The sequence below is a fragment of the Pectinophora gossypiella genome, chromosome 24 (genome assembly GCF_024362695.1).
Source record: "Pectinophora gossypiella chromosome 24, ilPecGoss1.1, whole genome shotgun sequence".
NCBI classification, from domain to species: Eukaryota; Metazoa; Arthropoda; class Insecta; order Lepidoptera; family Gelechiidae; genus Pectinophora; species Pectinophora gossypiella.
In genome coordinates, this window is record NC_065427.1 from 8,880,807 (window position 1) to 8,899,283 (window position 18,477).

General features: G+C 41.7%; 1 protein-coding gene across 2 annotated transcripts in view; it reads right to left on the reverse strand.

Annotated features, from left to right (window-relative positions):
- Window positions 1-18,477, reverse strand: part of LOC126377844 (uncharacterized) — a 64,537-nt gene that overhangs the window by 16,849 nt on the left and 29,211 nt on the right. For both annotated transcript variants that reach the window (XM_050025819.1, XM_050025818.1), the window contains exons 3-7: window positions 3,494-3,589; window positions 2,562-2,734; window positions 1,935-2,035; window positions 1,154-1,228; window positions 623-785 (exon numbers count right to left, since the gene is read on the reverse strand). In XM_050025819.1, the coding sequence (XP_049881776.1) occupies window positions 623-785; window positions 1,154-1,228; window positions 1,935-2,035; window positions 2,562-2,734; window positions 3,494-3,589 (608 nt within the window). The remainder of the gene's footprint in view (window positions 1-622; window positions 786-1,153; window positions 1,229-1,934; window positions 2,036-2,561; window positions 2,735-3,493; window positions 3,590-18,477) is intronic.

The window sequence follows — 18,477 nt, forward strand, 5'->3', positions numbered from 1 at the left end:
ACACTTACACCCCGTACAAGTACATACAGTAGCCATATAAGTAGGTATGGGTGTTAGTGACACCGTAACGAATACTGAAGGGGATGGTTCAGACCATGATTCTGAGTTGATATCAAGTGGAATTTCGTGTCAAAAAATTCATGAAAATTTTTCTTTTCTTTTTAATTATTTTCCAATCCATACTTTTGCGACGGAAATTTCTACTTGATATCAACTCAGAATCATGGCCTGAACCACCCCTCAAAGTTTTCGTTACGATGTCACTAACACACTGTATAGTTCATATAAAAATTAATATCAAAATTTTATTTTTGTTGTTAACTTGATTATCTAGCACGGACCTAAACCAATGATTATCGAATTTGTTTTCGAATTCATGTTTGGATCATAAATACCACGTGCTCAGCGGTGAAGGAAAACAGCGCGAGGAAACCCACATTCACAAGAAATGCATTTTCGGAGGTATGTGACCTAACTTGTATTGGGTTGATTTTCCCTTCGCGGGAAGGTCAGACAGTCGCTTCTGTAAAACACCGGACCTGTCAAATCTTCAGGTTAGGCAAGCGGACTCTGTGAAAAACGGGGTAATGATGATTTTTTTTTTAATAAAGCGATGACTCACTTGGCCAGCCTGGCGAGCAGCGCCTGGCTCCGCTCCCGCTGGCCGCGCGGCTGTGGCGCGGCGGCGGCGGGCTGCACTCGTGGGCCCTTCTCGAACACCTCGAACCGGGACTTGAGGTCCAGCTGCGTCAGCTCCTCGATGCCCAGGTCCGGTTTGTCTGAAGCTGGAACGAAGGTCATTGGTTATTTGACTATATTATTACTTAAATAACATCCCCCGTGGTCTACTGGTTAGAGCGTTAGGCTCACGATCTGGAGGTCCGGGTTCGATTCCCGATGGGGACATTGTCGAAATCACTTTGTGAGACTGTTCTTTGTTTGGTAAGGACTTTTCAGGCTTGAATCGTAAGATGATTCTGTGCTTCGGAGGGCACGTTAAGCAGTTGATCCCGCTTACTACATACTGATGTAAGTTAGTAGTCGTTACATGAGTCATGTCAGGGGCCTTTGGCGGCTCAATAGCAACCCTGACACCAGGGTTGTTGGGTTGGTAATCCACCTCACAACCCACACGATAGAAGAGTAATGTTACCTCTAACGACATCTGGGGGCAGCTCGATGGGGTTGCTCTCGCAGATGATCATCTGATGCTTCTTGGGTGGTGCAGCTGCGAACAAAAAAAAGAATTAACACTTTATTGCACATATTACACACAAACACAAAAAAAAAAACACAAATTGGAGATGTCCTTAGACAAGGTTAAATACGATCTACTCTGAACCGGCGTGCGTGTATGAAGCGATTGATGAAGGTGGAGGAAGCAAGAGAAGTGTGTAGATCGAAGCAAATGGAATTTTATAGTCCCATACTGTAGCATTGTTCCGTTTTTCACAGGGTCCGCTTACCTGAAGATTTGACAGGTCCGGTTTTTACAGAAGCGACTGCCTGTCTGACCTTCCAACTCGCGAAGGGAAAACCATCCCAATACAGGTTAGGTCACATACATCCGAGAATGCATTCGGGATTGTGGGTTTCCTCACGATGTCTTCATTCACCGCTGAGCACGTGATAATCATTTATGATCCAAACATGGATTCGAAAACAAATCCGTCAATCATTGGTTTAGGCCTGTGCTGGTGACCTCAAAGTGAACGGCAAGCGTTCTACCAACTGGGCTGTCACGGAGGCTAGCTAAAATTCTTGATAAATTGCAATAGTAAGTGCCTCCCACATTGGAGCTTCTAATTTTTATCCTTATTCATGTTTGGATAATTGATATCACGTGGTTACGATGATATTAGGTTCGCCTCCTGTTACATGAGACTTCAACTTAGCTGGCGAAGAGTGGACAGCTAGAAAAATATGTTAGTTACCATCAGCCTCATCCTCCCCCTCAACGGGCTTCGGCTCGAACAGCTGCTTGAAGTGAGGCTTGCAGTACAACGTGGTGTGGTCACTCTGGTATGTCTCCACTCTGCAGGAGATGAGAGAAGATGTTACATGAGTGCTGTTGAAACAGACATTGGTGCTAATCCCTGCAGACGCCATCTAATTTTATTTTAAGTTATACCTGTAATTTTCTTATCCGCCGAAAAGGAAAGGGACGGATGATTAACAAGGCTTAGCACCGTAAGCGCGCGACTCTTTCTCGTCTCGACATACGTCACCCGTCACTCTCTCACAGTACTGCACAGAAAGAGACAGACGATCTCAGTCTCGAGTAGGGCCCGGTGGTGTAATGCTTAAGACCCTCGTCCCGGGTTAACAAGACCTGCGGGTTTAAGCCCCGTCCGAGTCAGATTTTTTTCGATTTAATTTTTCTCTTTGTGAGTTTCCCTAAGTAACTGCTATACATAACAAAAAAAATTAGATCACGTATTTCCAGAAATGTTCTTCGGATACTTCTGGGGATTACTGTCTTTGGCCGTTTTACCAAGAAAGACCTTCCATTTTGCAAGATTCTATGAATAAATCTGTGATATATTTCTTGATGCACTTACGTGAGCTGTTTGTTGCACTGGACACATCGGAAGCACTCCTTGTGCCACACGCGGCGCTCCGCCTTCACTCGCTCCATGGCGTAGACCGGCCGCGTGCACATCTCACACTTCGGGTTGGACTCCACGTCTGCAGCCGCTTTCATCTTCTTGTGAAGCTTCTCCGAGGATTTTGACTGTGGACAGAAGGATACCTTCACTGTAAAAATAAGAAATAAACAGCCTATATACGTCCCACTGCTGGGCACAGGCCTCCCCTCAATCAACCGGAGGGTATATGGAGCATACTCCACCACGCTGCTCCGCTGCGGGTTGGTGATGGTGTTTTCACGGCTAATAGCCGGGACCAACAGCTTAACGTGCCCTCCGAAGCACGGAATCATCTTACTTTTTCAGACAATCAGGTGATTCAAGCCTGAAAAGTCCTTGCCAAACGAAGGACAGTCTCACAAAGTGATTTCGACCATGTCCCCACCGGGAATCGAACCCGGACCTCCAGATCGTGAGCCTGACGCTCTAACCACTAGACCACGGAGGCTGTTGAGACCTTCACTGAATAAACTTTAATTCGTCATCGTTCTAGCTTCTGCTTCTCTTCGTGTCGACAAACATAACATCACAATCAGCTCACGACTAAATCCCAATTCTGGTTGTCAGATCATCCATCGCAAGATGAATTAAGTAAGTAAAATGACTCCCTTTCATTTCTCCATCTCGTTGCTAAATATGAGAAGACCAATAGACCATTTCGAGAAAAATATCATATCTTTTTATTCAATTATCCAATTTAGATGACGTCAACGTCTGATTACATTGCTTTTTTCATTTTCAGTCCGGTTATCAGCCCATAGTCCGTATTGTATGAATCATACTCCACAGCGCTGCTGTGGAGTGAAGTGGTTGTTTCACGTCCTGCTGGAAAATATCCAACTCACCACAGAGATGGTGCCCTCATCCTTATGCCGACGCATGGACTTCTTCTTCTTCACCTTCTCAGTCCTCTCCGTCCTCTGCTCGGAGACATGTACCTCCTGAAATTAAAAAAAGTTGTTTTAATGCACGTACATTGACCAAATTGGAGATGTCCTTTGGAAAGGTTTAGTACGATCTACTCTGAACCGGCGTGCGTGTATGAAACCATTAATGAATGTGGATGAACCAAGAGTGTGTCAAGAGGAAGCAAATGGAATTCCATAGTCTCTGCTTGCTCTCTGGTGGGAAATAGGCTTGAGTTTATGTATGTAGATCGAACAACTTTGGTGCCATAAAAATAAATAAATGTTCGGATAAAGTCTAACGGGACATAGCATAATTGATTTTTGCCTGGCACTTTGACTTCTGGGCCGAAATCCGATGATCTCCTTGGAGAGTCCCTCATTAGAGATGGCGATCTGAGATCGATTAATCGAAAAATCGATTTTTCGAGCCAAGAAAATCGATTTTTTAAATCGATATGTAGTACTGGATCGATTCATTGGATCGATACATCACCCTTTAAAATCGACATTCGATTTTTTTTGTTTTTGTATTAACCATACAATTAGTTGTAGGTGCCCGTATTACAAGAGTGCTGCCGGTTAATTACTCAAAAACTTACGAGATGGCTGTGTGTTTAGTTTCCTTCGCCTCACTTCTCTTCAATAGAAAAAAGTTACGTTTATAATGACTGAGTGACTTTTTTTATCTGTTCTGTGATTGCGTCATCACATCATTCGATTAATTTGTTTGTTGACAACAAATTGTTGTTTGTTCGTTTTTTGACTAAGTGACTGTTTATATTGTAATAGAAAATTGGAAAAAAGATCGATTTTTTGGAAATCGATATTTTAGATCTCGATTTTTTTGTGGATCGATTCATCAGGTTACGATTCGAATCGATTTAAAAATCGATCTTTTTTGGAATGAATCGCCATCCCTATCCCTCATTCAAAAGCAAAACACGTAGGTACTTTTAAATAAGTGATTAAATTTAATAAGGATATATTTTTTACTCCGGCAAGCGTCAAGCAAGCGACAAGAGTTGGGAAGTAGGAACTGGTCGGAGTACGCACAGGACCGCGAAAAATGGAAACAGGAAGGGGAGGTTTTTGCCCAGCAGTGGGATCTTGTAGGCTAGATTAGATTTTAGCATTTTATTATATGTACCTTCAATGCGCGGTAAGATCTGTCAAAGTACGGAAGCTTTTTTTTTTTTGTTTCTCCCGAAGGGTAAGGCAAAGGGAACTGTTATATATTAAATTACAGGGTAATCATATAAAATAAAAACTGCATACTCAAATTCCTATTGCATTGACGTCAATGCAATAGGACTCCGGAACCATCAAGTTTCATTTCAATGGGAAATCGTTAGTTCGGGTTTGGAATTCGGATAGCAACTACGTTTTGTATAATTCTAATACATTTTCTTTAAATAAATCTTTTTAGCGTAAATAAAATTGTTTTTTAAAAAGCATCACCTGACCCACCCCGTAATAGTGGTGTCAGAAGTGGGATACCAGTGAATTTTTACCGTTTCTTCGTCGATTCCTGGTATTCCATAACGCGTTCGCGTAAACGAATCTCATAAAAATTGTGTGGAACATTGGTGATGTGTCTGTGAAATTACAACTTATAAACTAATACGCTATTCCTGTCCGCTCGTCGTCGCCAACCCGACTCCGGAGTGACTTCCAAGTTCTCAAGTTATTTTCGTCACTTCGTCAAACTCCTCAAAGTCTTCTAACTCACCGTCGAATTAATAAGTACGGTTAAACGGCGACAGTCTACCTTCCCCGCATCAGCTCGCCGATACTCGCCGTCTATCTGGAGGTCTAACCACGACAGTAAGCCTTACTTCGAGAAGCCTGCTGGTGGACCACCGAGACTGCATCCTGGGGTCAACAACAAAACTGTCAGAGTAAGCCTGCCAGTCGATCGCCGTCATATATTTTTCCTGCCGCTGCGCTGCCGCCGCCGTCACCTCGCTGCCGCTCTCCTGCACGTATCCTGATTTCGCTGGAAATGAAGATTTACAACGTGGTGTTCGCGCTGGTGTTAATGTGAGTAAAATATTTGATTCACTGTAATTGCTTCGCCACTCTCTTTTAATTAATCTTAACATTCTAAATTTTGTATCACTTAGTCGATTCCTAAATATCTCCTATTATATTACCTGTCTTAATAATCCAAAATCTAAAATAATAATCTAACCCTAATACTTACCTAAATCCTATTTACGTACTTACTTACTTACCTCTTATAATGGCGGAAAGCAAACCTCCATCAACTCCTTCAGCTTCGAAGAAGGTTCCTGAAATTTTCATATCTGAACCTTGTCCTCTTCAGGTTCTCTGTAATTTCATTAATCCATATAAGGGTGATCGAGAAACCCTAACCGCATTTCTGACAAATTGTCAAAATGCTCTTGATCTGGCTTCACCTTGCCAGAAAATAATATTATTAAAATATATTATAGCTAAATTAGAAGGCAAAGCACAGGTAGCATGTTCTAACAAAGTGTTTGAAACATTTGACGAATTAAAGTTATTCTTAAACCAAAACTTTGGAGAAAGGAAGCATTATAATCATCTGTTGTTAGATCTTCAATCATGTAAACAACAATTTAACGAAACTGTTGCACAATTCGCTTTGCGTATCGAAAGCTGCTTAACATCCTTGCAATCGGAGATACACAATTCAGCTTCCCTAAAAAAGGAGCTCGTCGGTCGACTCGCTATGACCGAAGACCTTGCCTTGTTTACGTTCAATTTAGGATTATCACCACGATTGAGCACAATCGTTCGATGCCGAGAACCGAGGTCATTGAACGATGCCATCAACATAGCTCTCGAAGAAGAGAAGCTTGAAAACCTCGTGTACAAGGTTAATCGTAACAAGCAAGCTCATTCTCATTCGGAAGGTATCTCCAAACCAAAACGCAACTTTCAAAATTCTATATCATCGCAACAAAATTCGATATCACAAAAAAATTGTAGATATTGTAAAAAACCGGGCCATGATATTTCGGAATGTTTTAAACGAAAACATAATAATTCCAAACGAAATTCTAATTATCAAAACAACAATCCCACGGCTCCTATAAATCATGTTGCGGACGAAGCGCAATCGGAGCCGGAGTCGTATAACAACTCGGATGGCCCGTGCGAACTATGTGATAACGATAATTTAAACTAGTAAACAGAATTACGGACACGTGTCGACGTAATTCTGTTCGTTTAGACACAAAAGTAAATTCTAAATCCTCTCGTGTCACTGCTTCCTTAAGTTATGCTAAAGCCTGTGCTCAAAACTCTCCAAAGAGAGTCACTGTATCTAAGAGCCAATCTAATTTAAAATCTCTATCTCAACCCTCTCTTACGAGAGACTCTGTATCGTTGAGTCGCAATAAAAATATTGCACCCCTTAAATCTCAACCCTCTCATACGAGAGACTCTGTATCGTTGAGTCGCAATAAAAATATTGCACCCCTTAAACCTCAACCCTCTCATACGAGAGACTCTGTATCGTTGAGTCGCAATAAAAATATTGCACCCCTTAAATCTCAACCCTCTCATACGAGAGACTCTGTATCGTTGAGTCGCAATAAAAATATTGCACCCCTTAAACCTCAACCCTCTCATACGAGAGACTCTGTATCGTTGAGTCGCAATAAAAATATTGCACCCCTTAAATCTCAACCCTCTCATATGAGAGACTCTGTATCGTTGAGTCGCAATAAAAATATTGCATCCCTTAAATCTCAACCCTCTCATATTACGAGAGACACTGTTTCGTTGAGTCGCAATAAAAATGTTGCATCCCTTAAATCTCAACCCTCTCATATTACGAGAGACACTGTTTCGTTGAGTCGCAATAAAAATATTGCAGCCCTTAAATCTCAACCCTCTCATATTACGAGAGACACTGTTTCGTTGAGTCAAAATAGTCATCCATTGCTAAATCCTGAAAACCCTCAAAATAGTGAAGGTCCTGTAAGTTCTATCTCTACTTCGTCGGAAAACAATACTATATATAAAGTAAACACAATTTCACATAAAATTTCTGTAGTGTAAGGTAGATTTACATTAACTATTAATTCGCAAATAAGAGGGTATCACACAGGTACTTCAGTTCGGAATATACTGTCAGAGCATTCACCCGTGTCTTTGATTATCTGGTCCCTAAGAAGCCCTGGCCTTCCGCCCTAAGAATATTACAGTGGCGACGAGTTAAAAATAAAAACGATACGTGTGCTAATAATACGGAAAAAAAAACGATGTCGATCGGGAAATTAGGCGAATTTGACGTGAAAAGTGGACTATGGTCGTCGTACAAAGACAGGTTGGATATGTACTTCAAAGTCAACAATGTGGAGGCGGGAATGCAGCTGCCGACCCTAATCGCAACAATGGGAGATGAAGCGTACGAGTTACTTGTGAATTTGGCTAGTCCTAAAAAACCATCGGAGCTCAAATACGACGAAGCGAGTCAGTTGATGACTCAGCATTTGCAACCGACGCCATCTTCACTCGCAGAAAGGTATCGCTTCAGACAAAGACGTCAGTGCGCGGGAGAGGACGTGGCCGTTTACGTCGCAGAGTTAAAAAGGTTATCACGCAATTGCAAGTTTGGGACTAATTTGAACGAAAACTTAAGGGATCAATTTGTGTGTGGCCTCAGGAGTGACGTAATCCGACAACGTTTGTTCGCGGAGGACGATTCAATATCATTTGCGCGGGCAGTACAGTTAGCGAACTCACTAGAAGCGGCGGAAAGGGACGCCGCGATCGTCGACACGCCTACAGCCGGGGAGTCAACGCAGGCGGTGCATGCAGCGTCATCGTTCACGGGCCGCGGTGGCGGCGGCCGGGAGTGGCGGCCGCGCGAGCCCGGCAGCGGGCAGGCGGGGCGCATGGCAGCGCTAGTCAACAAGTCGCGCGCTCCGCGCCGCTCACAACCTTCGGCGCAAAGGGTGAATTGTGCAGCCTGCGGAGCTACGAACCATGGTTACTCTCAGTGTCGTTATCGAGAGTTCGTATGCAGCAAATGTCAGCGCACGGGCCATTTACGGCGGGTTTGCCCGGAACGTCAAGGAACCCCGGCGGGAACATCGTCGACGGCCCGGGGCCGGGCGTCGCGAGGAGACGTCAATTTCGGTGTCGCCGGTCGCGAGTCGAGCGAGGAGGACGGCGGAGAAGACATCGAGGCGAATTTAAATTTGCTGTCGTTAAATAACTACAGAGCAGTAAGTTTACCTATATGTATAGATAGCACGGTCATAAGTATGGAAATTGATACCGGAACAGCCATTTCGTGCATAAATACCGGAACTTATAACCAGTATTTTTCACACCTTCCGATAGAAAGTGATAATACAATATTGCGATTCTATGATGGAACAAAGATCAAGCCTATAGGTATTATTCGGCCCAAGGTTCGATACCACGGTTGCGAAAAGTGTTTAGAGCTGTTTATTATTCGCGGTGGAACTACTTCTTTAATAGGAAGGCAGTGGCTGGCTGAACTAGGTATAAATATACCTAAGTTTGTAAATAATGAATGTGTAGGTACTAGTACTAATGTAAATAATGTATATGTGGATAATGACATTCGGAACCTCCTCAACAGGTATAAGGAGCTATTCAGCGGCGGACTGGGTCGGTACATGGGCGGGAAGGCGACACTACGCGTGCGCAAGGACGCGGCGCCGGTGTTCCACCGCGCGCGGCCGGTACCGTACGCGCTGCGCGAGCGCATCGACGCGGAGCTGGATGGCATGCTGGCGGCCGGCGTCATCGAGCCCGTCGACTGCTCCGATTGGGCGTCGCCGCTGGTGCCGGTCATGAAGGCGGACGGTACGTTGCGGATCTGTGCGGATTATAAGGCAACTCTCAACCCGGTCTTGCTGGTCGATCGTTACCCACTCCCTAGGATAGAGGACGTGCTTGTAGGCTTGAATGGTACGAAAGTTTTTAGTAAAATTGATCTGTCCCAAGCTTACAATCAGGTGGAATTAGATGACTCCAAATCCTTTACAGTTATCAACACTCACAGGGGCTTGTTCTGTTATAACCGACTCGTGTACGGCTTATCATCAAGCGTAGGTATTTTCCAGCGGATTATGACAACGCTATTGCAGGGAATACCTAACGTACAGGTATTTTTAGATGACGTCATAATTGGGGGACGTACTAAGGACGAGCACTTACAAGCTTTAGAATCCGTTTTCCAACGGTTATCAGATAACGGGTTGAAGTTAAAGGAACAAAAATGCGTTTTTCTAGTGGACAAAGTTAAATACTTAGGTTACATAGTTTCAAAAGACGGAATTAAAGCGGATAGGTCGAAAATAAAATCTATTTTGGAAATGAAACGTCCGAGCAATGTAAGTGAACTACGCTCTTTTATCGGGATGGTGAATTTCTTCTCCAAATTCGTTAAAAACTTTAGCACCTTATTAGTTACATTAAATAACTTGTTGCGTAAAGGTGTAGAATGGAACTGGGATGAAGAATGTGAGCGGGCTTTCTTAGAGGTAAAACGATCCTTGACAAGTACTGACACGCTGGCTCATTACGATCCAAACAAACCATTGATAGTGACGTGTGACGCATCAGCCGCGGGGGTAGGGGGGGTCCTGGCGCAGCCCGCGCCCGGCGGCGGCGAGCGCCCGGTGGCATACGCCTCGCGTTCACTCACCGCGGCCGAAAGAAACTATTCGCAAATACATAGGGAAGCGCTTGCTATTGTATTTAGTATGCGGAAATTTCATCAGTATGCCTATGGTAGGAAGTTTATCTTACGAACAGACCATAAGCCGTTAGTGTCTATCTTCGGGCCACAGACGGGCATACCAACCATGACCGCGAGTAGGATGCAACGCTGGGCTATTATCCTATCTGCTTATGACTACGATATACAATACGTCAGCACTAGTGAAAACTGCGCGGACGGCTTATCGCGCCTTCCTATGTGTAGCGGTCAAGGTCACGATAGGGACGATGACTCACTGCCGGAACAAACGTACTTGCACTTCGCGCAAGAGGGCTTGTTATTGGAACACAGTGAGATTAAGAAGCAAACCGCCAAGGATTCAGAACTTAGTAGAATATTGAGTTATATACGTGACGGGTGGCCGGAAAAATGTGAAATAATAGGCTTACAGCCCTTTTTCAATAGGCAGTCCGAGTTATATGAGGAACTAGGTTGTGTCATGTGGGGTCATAGAGTAGTCATACCGGGTAAATGCCGCGAACAAGTTTTAAAACTTATTCACGAACCCCATATGGGAATAGTAAAGTCCAAAAGTTTAGCTCGGAGTTACGCTTGGTGGCCGGGCATCGACGAGGCAGTGGAGCGCGAGTGCCGCGCGTGCGGCGTGTGCGCAGCGCAGGCTGACGCACCCCCGCGCACCCCGCCCCGCCCCTGGCCATGGCCTGCGCGTCCTTGGACTAGATTGCACTTAGATTTTATGGGGCCAATCGCGGGAATAACCTATCTAGTAGTGATTGATGCGACGTCAAAATGGTTAGAGGTTTTCCAGGTTCCAAGTACGGCGACTAGTAGTACTATCGGGAGGCTAGCGGAGCTTTGGGCTAGGTGGGGTATACCCAGACAGATTGTCACGGATAATGGGCCTCCATTCACGAGTGGAGAATTCGCACAGTTCATAAGCAGTGACGGCATTCAACACATATTTACGGCACCTTATCACCCGTCCTCAAACGGAGCGGCGGAAAACGCCGTTAAAACTTTAAAAAGGGTAGTAAAAAAGGCGATGTTAGAAAAGAAAAATGTAAATATGGCCCTTAATACATTCCTATTACATTATAGAAATACGGAGCACTCGACCACTGGCGAGTGTCCATCAGTAATACTGTTGGGTAGGCGTCTTAGAACAAATCTCGACGCTTTGAAACCGGATAGGCAGGATAAGGTACGTCGGGCACAGGAGTGTCAGGTTGAGTTAGCGGGGGGTACGAGTAGAGAGATCAGAGAAGGGGATGGGGTGTGGTACCGCCAATACCTAAAGAGCGAGAAATGGCTACCGGGCACCGTAGTGACGTCGTCGGGGTCGAAGGACTTCAGGGTCGTTGATAGCAATGGGAATCCGGTACATAGACATGTCGACCAGCTTAAACGTAGACCTAGGAGTTCGCTTGTAGTCCCCACAGATTCCCCAACACGTGCAGACGTCACAGAAGCGACGGGCTCCTCGGCCGACCGGCCGGAGCAGTGCGTCGCGGCTCGAACGCCGCCGCGGTCGCCGCAGCTATCGCCCTCGCCGCCGCCTCCGTCTCCGGCACGTACCGCGCGCTCACCGCCGCAACAGGATAAGCAGGAACAATTTTCTACTCCGCCATCCGCCCCTGTACCGCCCCAGTCTCGCCCGATTCGTAAATGTAGGTTTAAGGTTGTTAGTTATAAGACTTAGTTGTATAAGTGTTTATAGGAGTGATTTAAGCGTTCTGTAATAGTGTATTTTAATAAATTGTAATAGTGTGTAAGTTAGCTGTTAGTTTCAAATGTTAAATATGGTGGAGGGTTGTAGTGTAAGGTAGATTTACATTAACTATTAATTCGCAAATAAGAGGGTATCACACAGGTACTTCAGTTCGGAATATACTGTCAGAGCATTCACCCGTGTCTTTGATTATCTGGTCCCTAAGAAGCCCTGGCCTTCCGCCCTAAGAATATTACAATTTCATTACCGCATATATTATTAAAAACAAATTATGCGGAACACCCTTTATGTTTCTTAATCGACACCGGTTCAACCGTCAGCATAGCTAAACTAGCAAACTTTACGAATAAACCTTCACTATCCAACGAAAAAATTAAATTAAAGGGACTTAGCGATGATGACTCATATTGTGAAACCTTAGGGTCATTCCAAATCAATTTCAATTGCATTACGTCATCCGAAAATCCTTCCACTATAACTTTCGATTTCAAGTTTCATGCTATTAGTGACAATGTTCAATTAAATTACGATGGCATATTAGGCAACGACTTTCTTAAAACTTTAGATGTCGATATTAGATATTCTCGCAACTGTTTGTATATGCGAGGTCATTCTCTACCAATCCGCTTCAATCGGCCCACATATGCCATTCCTCCGCGATCAGAAGCCATAATCGAATGCTCAATTTCTAATGATCTAAAGGAGTACGAAAATCTTAAAGAAAGTTTAGTCCTTGACCATTTTATTTCGGACGGCGTATATATTGCAAATTGTATCGTTCTTCTCAAACCCAATGGTCGAGTTAACTTATCTGTTCTAAATACTACTGAATCAGAGATCATCATTCGAGATTACCGCGTGAATCTCACTCCATATGATAAGCAGTCTTCAACACAAATATCATCTCAAGATAATTTTAAAGACATTTACAATGTCCACGTTTTACATTCCGATAGGAATCAACAAGTCCTCGATCTTATACGAGCAAATCATCTTAATAACGAGGAATCCAAATGTCTACTTGAATGTTGTTCTCAGTACACAGATATCTTTCATCTGGAGGGAGAACCATTATCTTTCACTAGTGCACTGGAACATTCAATCAATACAAAGGACTCTGCTCCTGTCCATGTAAAATCCTATCGTTTTCCCGAATGCCATAAGGATGAAGTTGAAGGCCAAATCAAAACAATGTTAGAACAAAATATCATTCGTCCTTCAATGTCACCTTGGAGTGCTCCAGTTTGGGTAGTCCCTAAAAAGAAGGACGCGTCAGGGAAACAAAAGTGGAGGATAGTCATTGACTATCGTAAGCTTAATGACGCAACCGTTACCGAGATCTATCCACTTCCGTTAATAACGGACATCCTCGATCAATTAGGTCACTCCAAGTATTTTACGACACTTGATCTCGTCAGCGGCTTCCATCAAATAAAACTTAAAAAGGAAGACGCTGAGAAAACCGGCTTCACCGTCATCACAAATGGCACTTCAGGACATTATGAATTCACCCGTATGCCCTTCGGGCTGAAAAATGCCCCTTCAACATTTCAAAGATTGATGAACACTGTTCTAACAGGGCTCCAGGGTTTACATTGTTATATTTATCTCGATGACTGCATAATCTATTCTCATGATCTCGATTCACATATTCAAAAACTAAAACTCGTGTTCGACCGACTTCGTCAATTTAATCTAAAACTACAGCCAGATAAATGCGAATTCTTACGTCGCGAGGTCGCTTATCTAGGCCATATAATCACGGATAAAGGTGTGTCACCTAATCCCGATAAAATCAAGGCAGTCAAAGACTTCCCTATTCCAAGGAATGCCAAAGACATTAAATCTTTTCTTGGCCTCGTTGGTTACTACCGACGATTTATCGAAAACTTCTCCAAAATCACCAAACCCTTAACTTCCCTTCTTAAAAAGGACGCAGAATTTAAATGGTCATACGACCAACAACAATCTTTCGATATTCTAAAAAATAAACTAACATCTGCGCCCCTCCTCCAATATCCGAATTTTAACGAACCATTTATTCTCACTACCGACGCTTCCAACTACGCTGTCGGAGCCGTGTTATCGCAAGGCGACATAGGTAAGGATAAACCCATCGCCTATGCGTCTCGAACACTCAATAAGGCCGAAGGTAATTACTCCACAATAGAAAAAGAACTTCTAGCTATCCTTTTCGGAGTGAAGACCTTCCGACCTTACTTATATGGTCGAAAATTTAAAATCGTCACCGATCATAGGCCACTTGTATGGCTTTTTAATGTCAAGGACCCTGGTTCTAGATTAATAAGGTGGCGCCTAAAATTGGAGGAGTACGACTACGAAATCATTTATAAACAAGGGAAACTTAATTGTAATGCAGACGCTTTATCTCGTTGCCCTGTCAACACTCTAAATGATTTTGGAGATCCCGATTCAACTCGTAATCCTTCTAATTCTAATTCTACTAATTCATCACCTCGCGTGTCCGATGACCCGAGTCCTTCTATTTCCGAAACTTATGAACAGTTTTTACAAATAAACCGTCAGCCAGACGTATCTTATAATACAATCATTGAAGAACACAATCAATCTCTACTTAAAGCTAAGTGTAAACTGATAGCTTATCCAACGTCAATTGACTTAGATGAATCTGTCCCATACTGTACAGAAATCATCAATTCCTCCACAAGCGAACCAAATATCCGAGACATCGATCGTGAACTTAACACTTATTATTCCACAAGTAATGATAAGCATGTCTTTACTCATCTATTTATTCGTCTCAATCACTATGACGAAATGTCTTATAAGGATATATTCAATGTCTTACGCGAATACAGAGATATGATCAAATACTGGTATTTGGAGGAAAAGGAATTCGCAATCTCAGATTTTTCCGATCCTTTTAACAAAATAGTTTACACTAAAATTTACAACATTCTATCTTTCCTATTCCATGATACCGGAATCAAAGTAAATATCTATCGAAATTCAATACTATATCCTACTCCTAGTGAAGTCAAAAACATTTTAAAAGAAAATCACGATTCTGTCTCAGCCGGACACCCCGGCGTATCTCGCATGTTTGATCGAATCAAATCTCAATACTGGTGGAAAAACATGCGCCAAGATATTGATGATTATGTAAAAAATTGTCGCTCGTGTCAAATAAATAAGCCTTTGCGCCAAGTGAATCGTGCGCCGATGATAATAACATCGACTGCCACAAGGCCTAACGAAAAGGTCTTCCTAGATTTAGTCGGTCCTCTCCCTGAAACTCACGAACATAAGTTCAAATTTATTCTTACACTGCAAGACGACCTGACTAAATATTCACAGTCTTATCCATTGCAAACATGCTCGGCCGAGGAAACGGCCAGATTATTCGTTCGGTATATATCTCACATAGGTATTCCCAAAATGATAGTCACAGATCAGGGAACTAACTTTTGCTCTGATTTATTTAAGCAATTAGAAAAGTTGTTCGGTATAAAGCATATATATGCATCTCCTTATCACCCTCAAACATGTGGTGCTCTAGAGAGGAGCCACTCGACTCTTAAAGAGTATTTAAGATCTTACATTGGAGAAAACCAGCATACGTGGAATCTGTATTTACCTACCGCTATGATTGCGTATAACACAAACGTCCATAGCACCACAGGATTCTCGCCTATGGAACTTTTGCTGGGTTTTAAACCTTATATCCCGAGTAGTATTGACTCTCTGGATAATAATACATACACCGACTACGTCAGAGCCCTTAATTATCGCTTATGTTACAGCCGACAAAAAGCTAAAGAAAACATTATATCTTCAAAAGAACGCTCAAAAAACTATTATGATTCACGTACTAAACCTACAACTTATAAAATTGGCGATATGGTATACGTTAAATGCCATCACAAACAAAATAAAGCCTTATCACCGGTGTGGAAAGGTCCTTTTCAAATCATTAAGCTAAATGGACACCACACCGTCACATTACTTATAAATAGAAAACATGTACGTCATCACTATGACGAAATAAAACTCGCAGCTGATCAAACGTTATCACCGTAACATAACGCGCGTCTCTATCTATTCCAGGGCCGCACCATCGGTTATTTGTGAATTCGTTTCACAAATCCGAGATAGTCCTGGACTTTTCTTCGACAAACTTCTAGATGTCAAATTCACTAACGGCGAATGGAATGTCGTTACGTATTTAGATATACTTAAGTCATATTAAACCTAATTTAGATAAAGCGGAGTTCTTATTCGAAAGAGTAAATTTATTTTGCAATTCGTTTTCATCGTCAAAGCTAAAAACAGACTGTACTAACTCTCTGTCTGCTTTACATAATCAACATATAACTAATGTCAATAAATTTTCTTCTATATCATACTTACTTGTCGATGAACAACCCCGACGTCAAAAACGAGGTCTCATTGATTTTGGGGGCTCCATCCTGAAAACTTTTTTCGGCACTTTGGACAATGAAGATGCGATTAAATTCACTGACGCAATTAACCAGGTACAGACAGACGAAAAACAGTTGTCTTACCTAATGAAAGACAATATACATGTAATTAAGTCAACTATTTCAAATTTTAATAATTCTATGTCTAAGGTCAATGAAAACGAACAAAACCTACTTAAGAATATGGACACCGTGAATAATATGTTAAATAAGATTAGTAACTCTAACGATAAGCTAGAAATAAAATCTCAATTAAGTTCTTTATTCAATTCTTTAGAAGCTATAATTTTAACATTATCTTTCGATATAGATGATGTAAATAATGCTATCCTTTTTGCAAAGCTAAATATATTACATCCTACTGTGCTTAGCCCTTATCAATTGTATAACGAGTTAGATAAGCATAGGAATGCTCTTCCTAAAAACCATGAATTGGCAGTATCACTAACTCTGCAAAACATTCATCAGCTATTAGACATTTCTAAACTCGTTTGTTATTATCACCTTAACAGAATAATTATGTTAATCAAGATACCGCTCGTCTTACCTCAAACCTATAATCTATTTAATATAATCCCTTTACCCGTTCCTTACGACGTTTCAAAACCAGATACTTTTGTACTTATTGCACCTACAAGTTCTTATGTAGCAATTACAGCTGATCATATGTTTTATTCACCGATAAAAGATATTGAAAAGTGTAAAGTGATCAGTGGCAAGTGTTACGTGTGCGTGTTAACGAACGTATATTCGACAATTGCGAATCCTACGTGTGTAACAACCTTAATCACCGAAGTAGTACAAAATTTACCCGATTCTTGTGAAGTTAAATTTTTACATGGACATGTAGATATTTTTCATAAGATAAGTAATAATAGGTGGCTCTTTGCCCAATCCGAACCAGGCAAATGCCATATCACTTGTAAGAACAACCCTATCAGTTATGATGAAATTTTGTTTTCTATTGGTATTTTAAAATTGCCAAAAAACTGTAAAGCTTTTTACAAAACTTTACAATTTGATCCTATTACTGAAAACTACATTTCCAATGTAACAAACTCAATTTCTGACTTTAACATAATACTCGATGATTGTTGTGAAAGGACTAAACTGAACAAAACATTGTCAAAATTACCTTATAATAAGCTTACAAATATTGATAACTTAGATTCACTGTTACATGCTAGTGTGCATTTAGATTACCTGGAAAAGGAATTAAATAGTATCGAAAGTCCAACTCATATGCAAAAGTATGGCATTCATTATATATCGTTAAGCTATGTCCTAGGAATAATATTTTTGTTATATTTACTTTATAGATGTAGAAAACGTCTGTGTCGAAATAATCCTTCCACATGCTTAGTCCAGATATTTAACCAATGTCACAATAAAAAGAGTTCTAACAAACCAGTAGCACAGACCGTAGTGATGTCGAATGTGCAGGAATCTTTCTCAGACACGGAAGATGAGATAAGGACACCAGTCACAGTCAAAAGGAATATAATCCTTGCATCTCAAAACCACTCACCTTAACTTCAAATTCATACTTATTATTTTCGTCGATAAGAACTTATTATTAATATAGTAATTTTTAATATAATGTAACCGAAATCCAAGTTCGATCTGATTTTAATCTCACATCATTTTAAGGGTGATGTTCGATCTTATTCGGGGGGTTGTTATATATTAAATTACAGGGTAATCATATAAAATAAAAACTGCATACTCAAATTCCTATTGCATTGACGTCAATGCAATAGGACTCCGGAACCATCAAGTTTCATTTCAATGGGAAATCGTTAGTTCGGGTTTGGAATTCGGATAGCAACTACGTTTTGTATAATTCTAATACATTTTCTTTAAATAAATCTTTTTAGCGTAAATAAAATTGTTTTTTAAAAAGCATCACCTGACCCACCCCGTAATAGAACTATGCCCATACAGCCATGTCTTACGTATTTTTTTTCTTGATGATTAATGAAATGACGAAAGGTGATGACGATGAATGATGAGA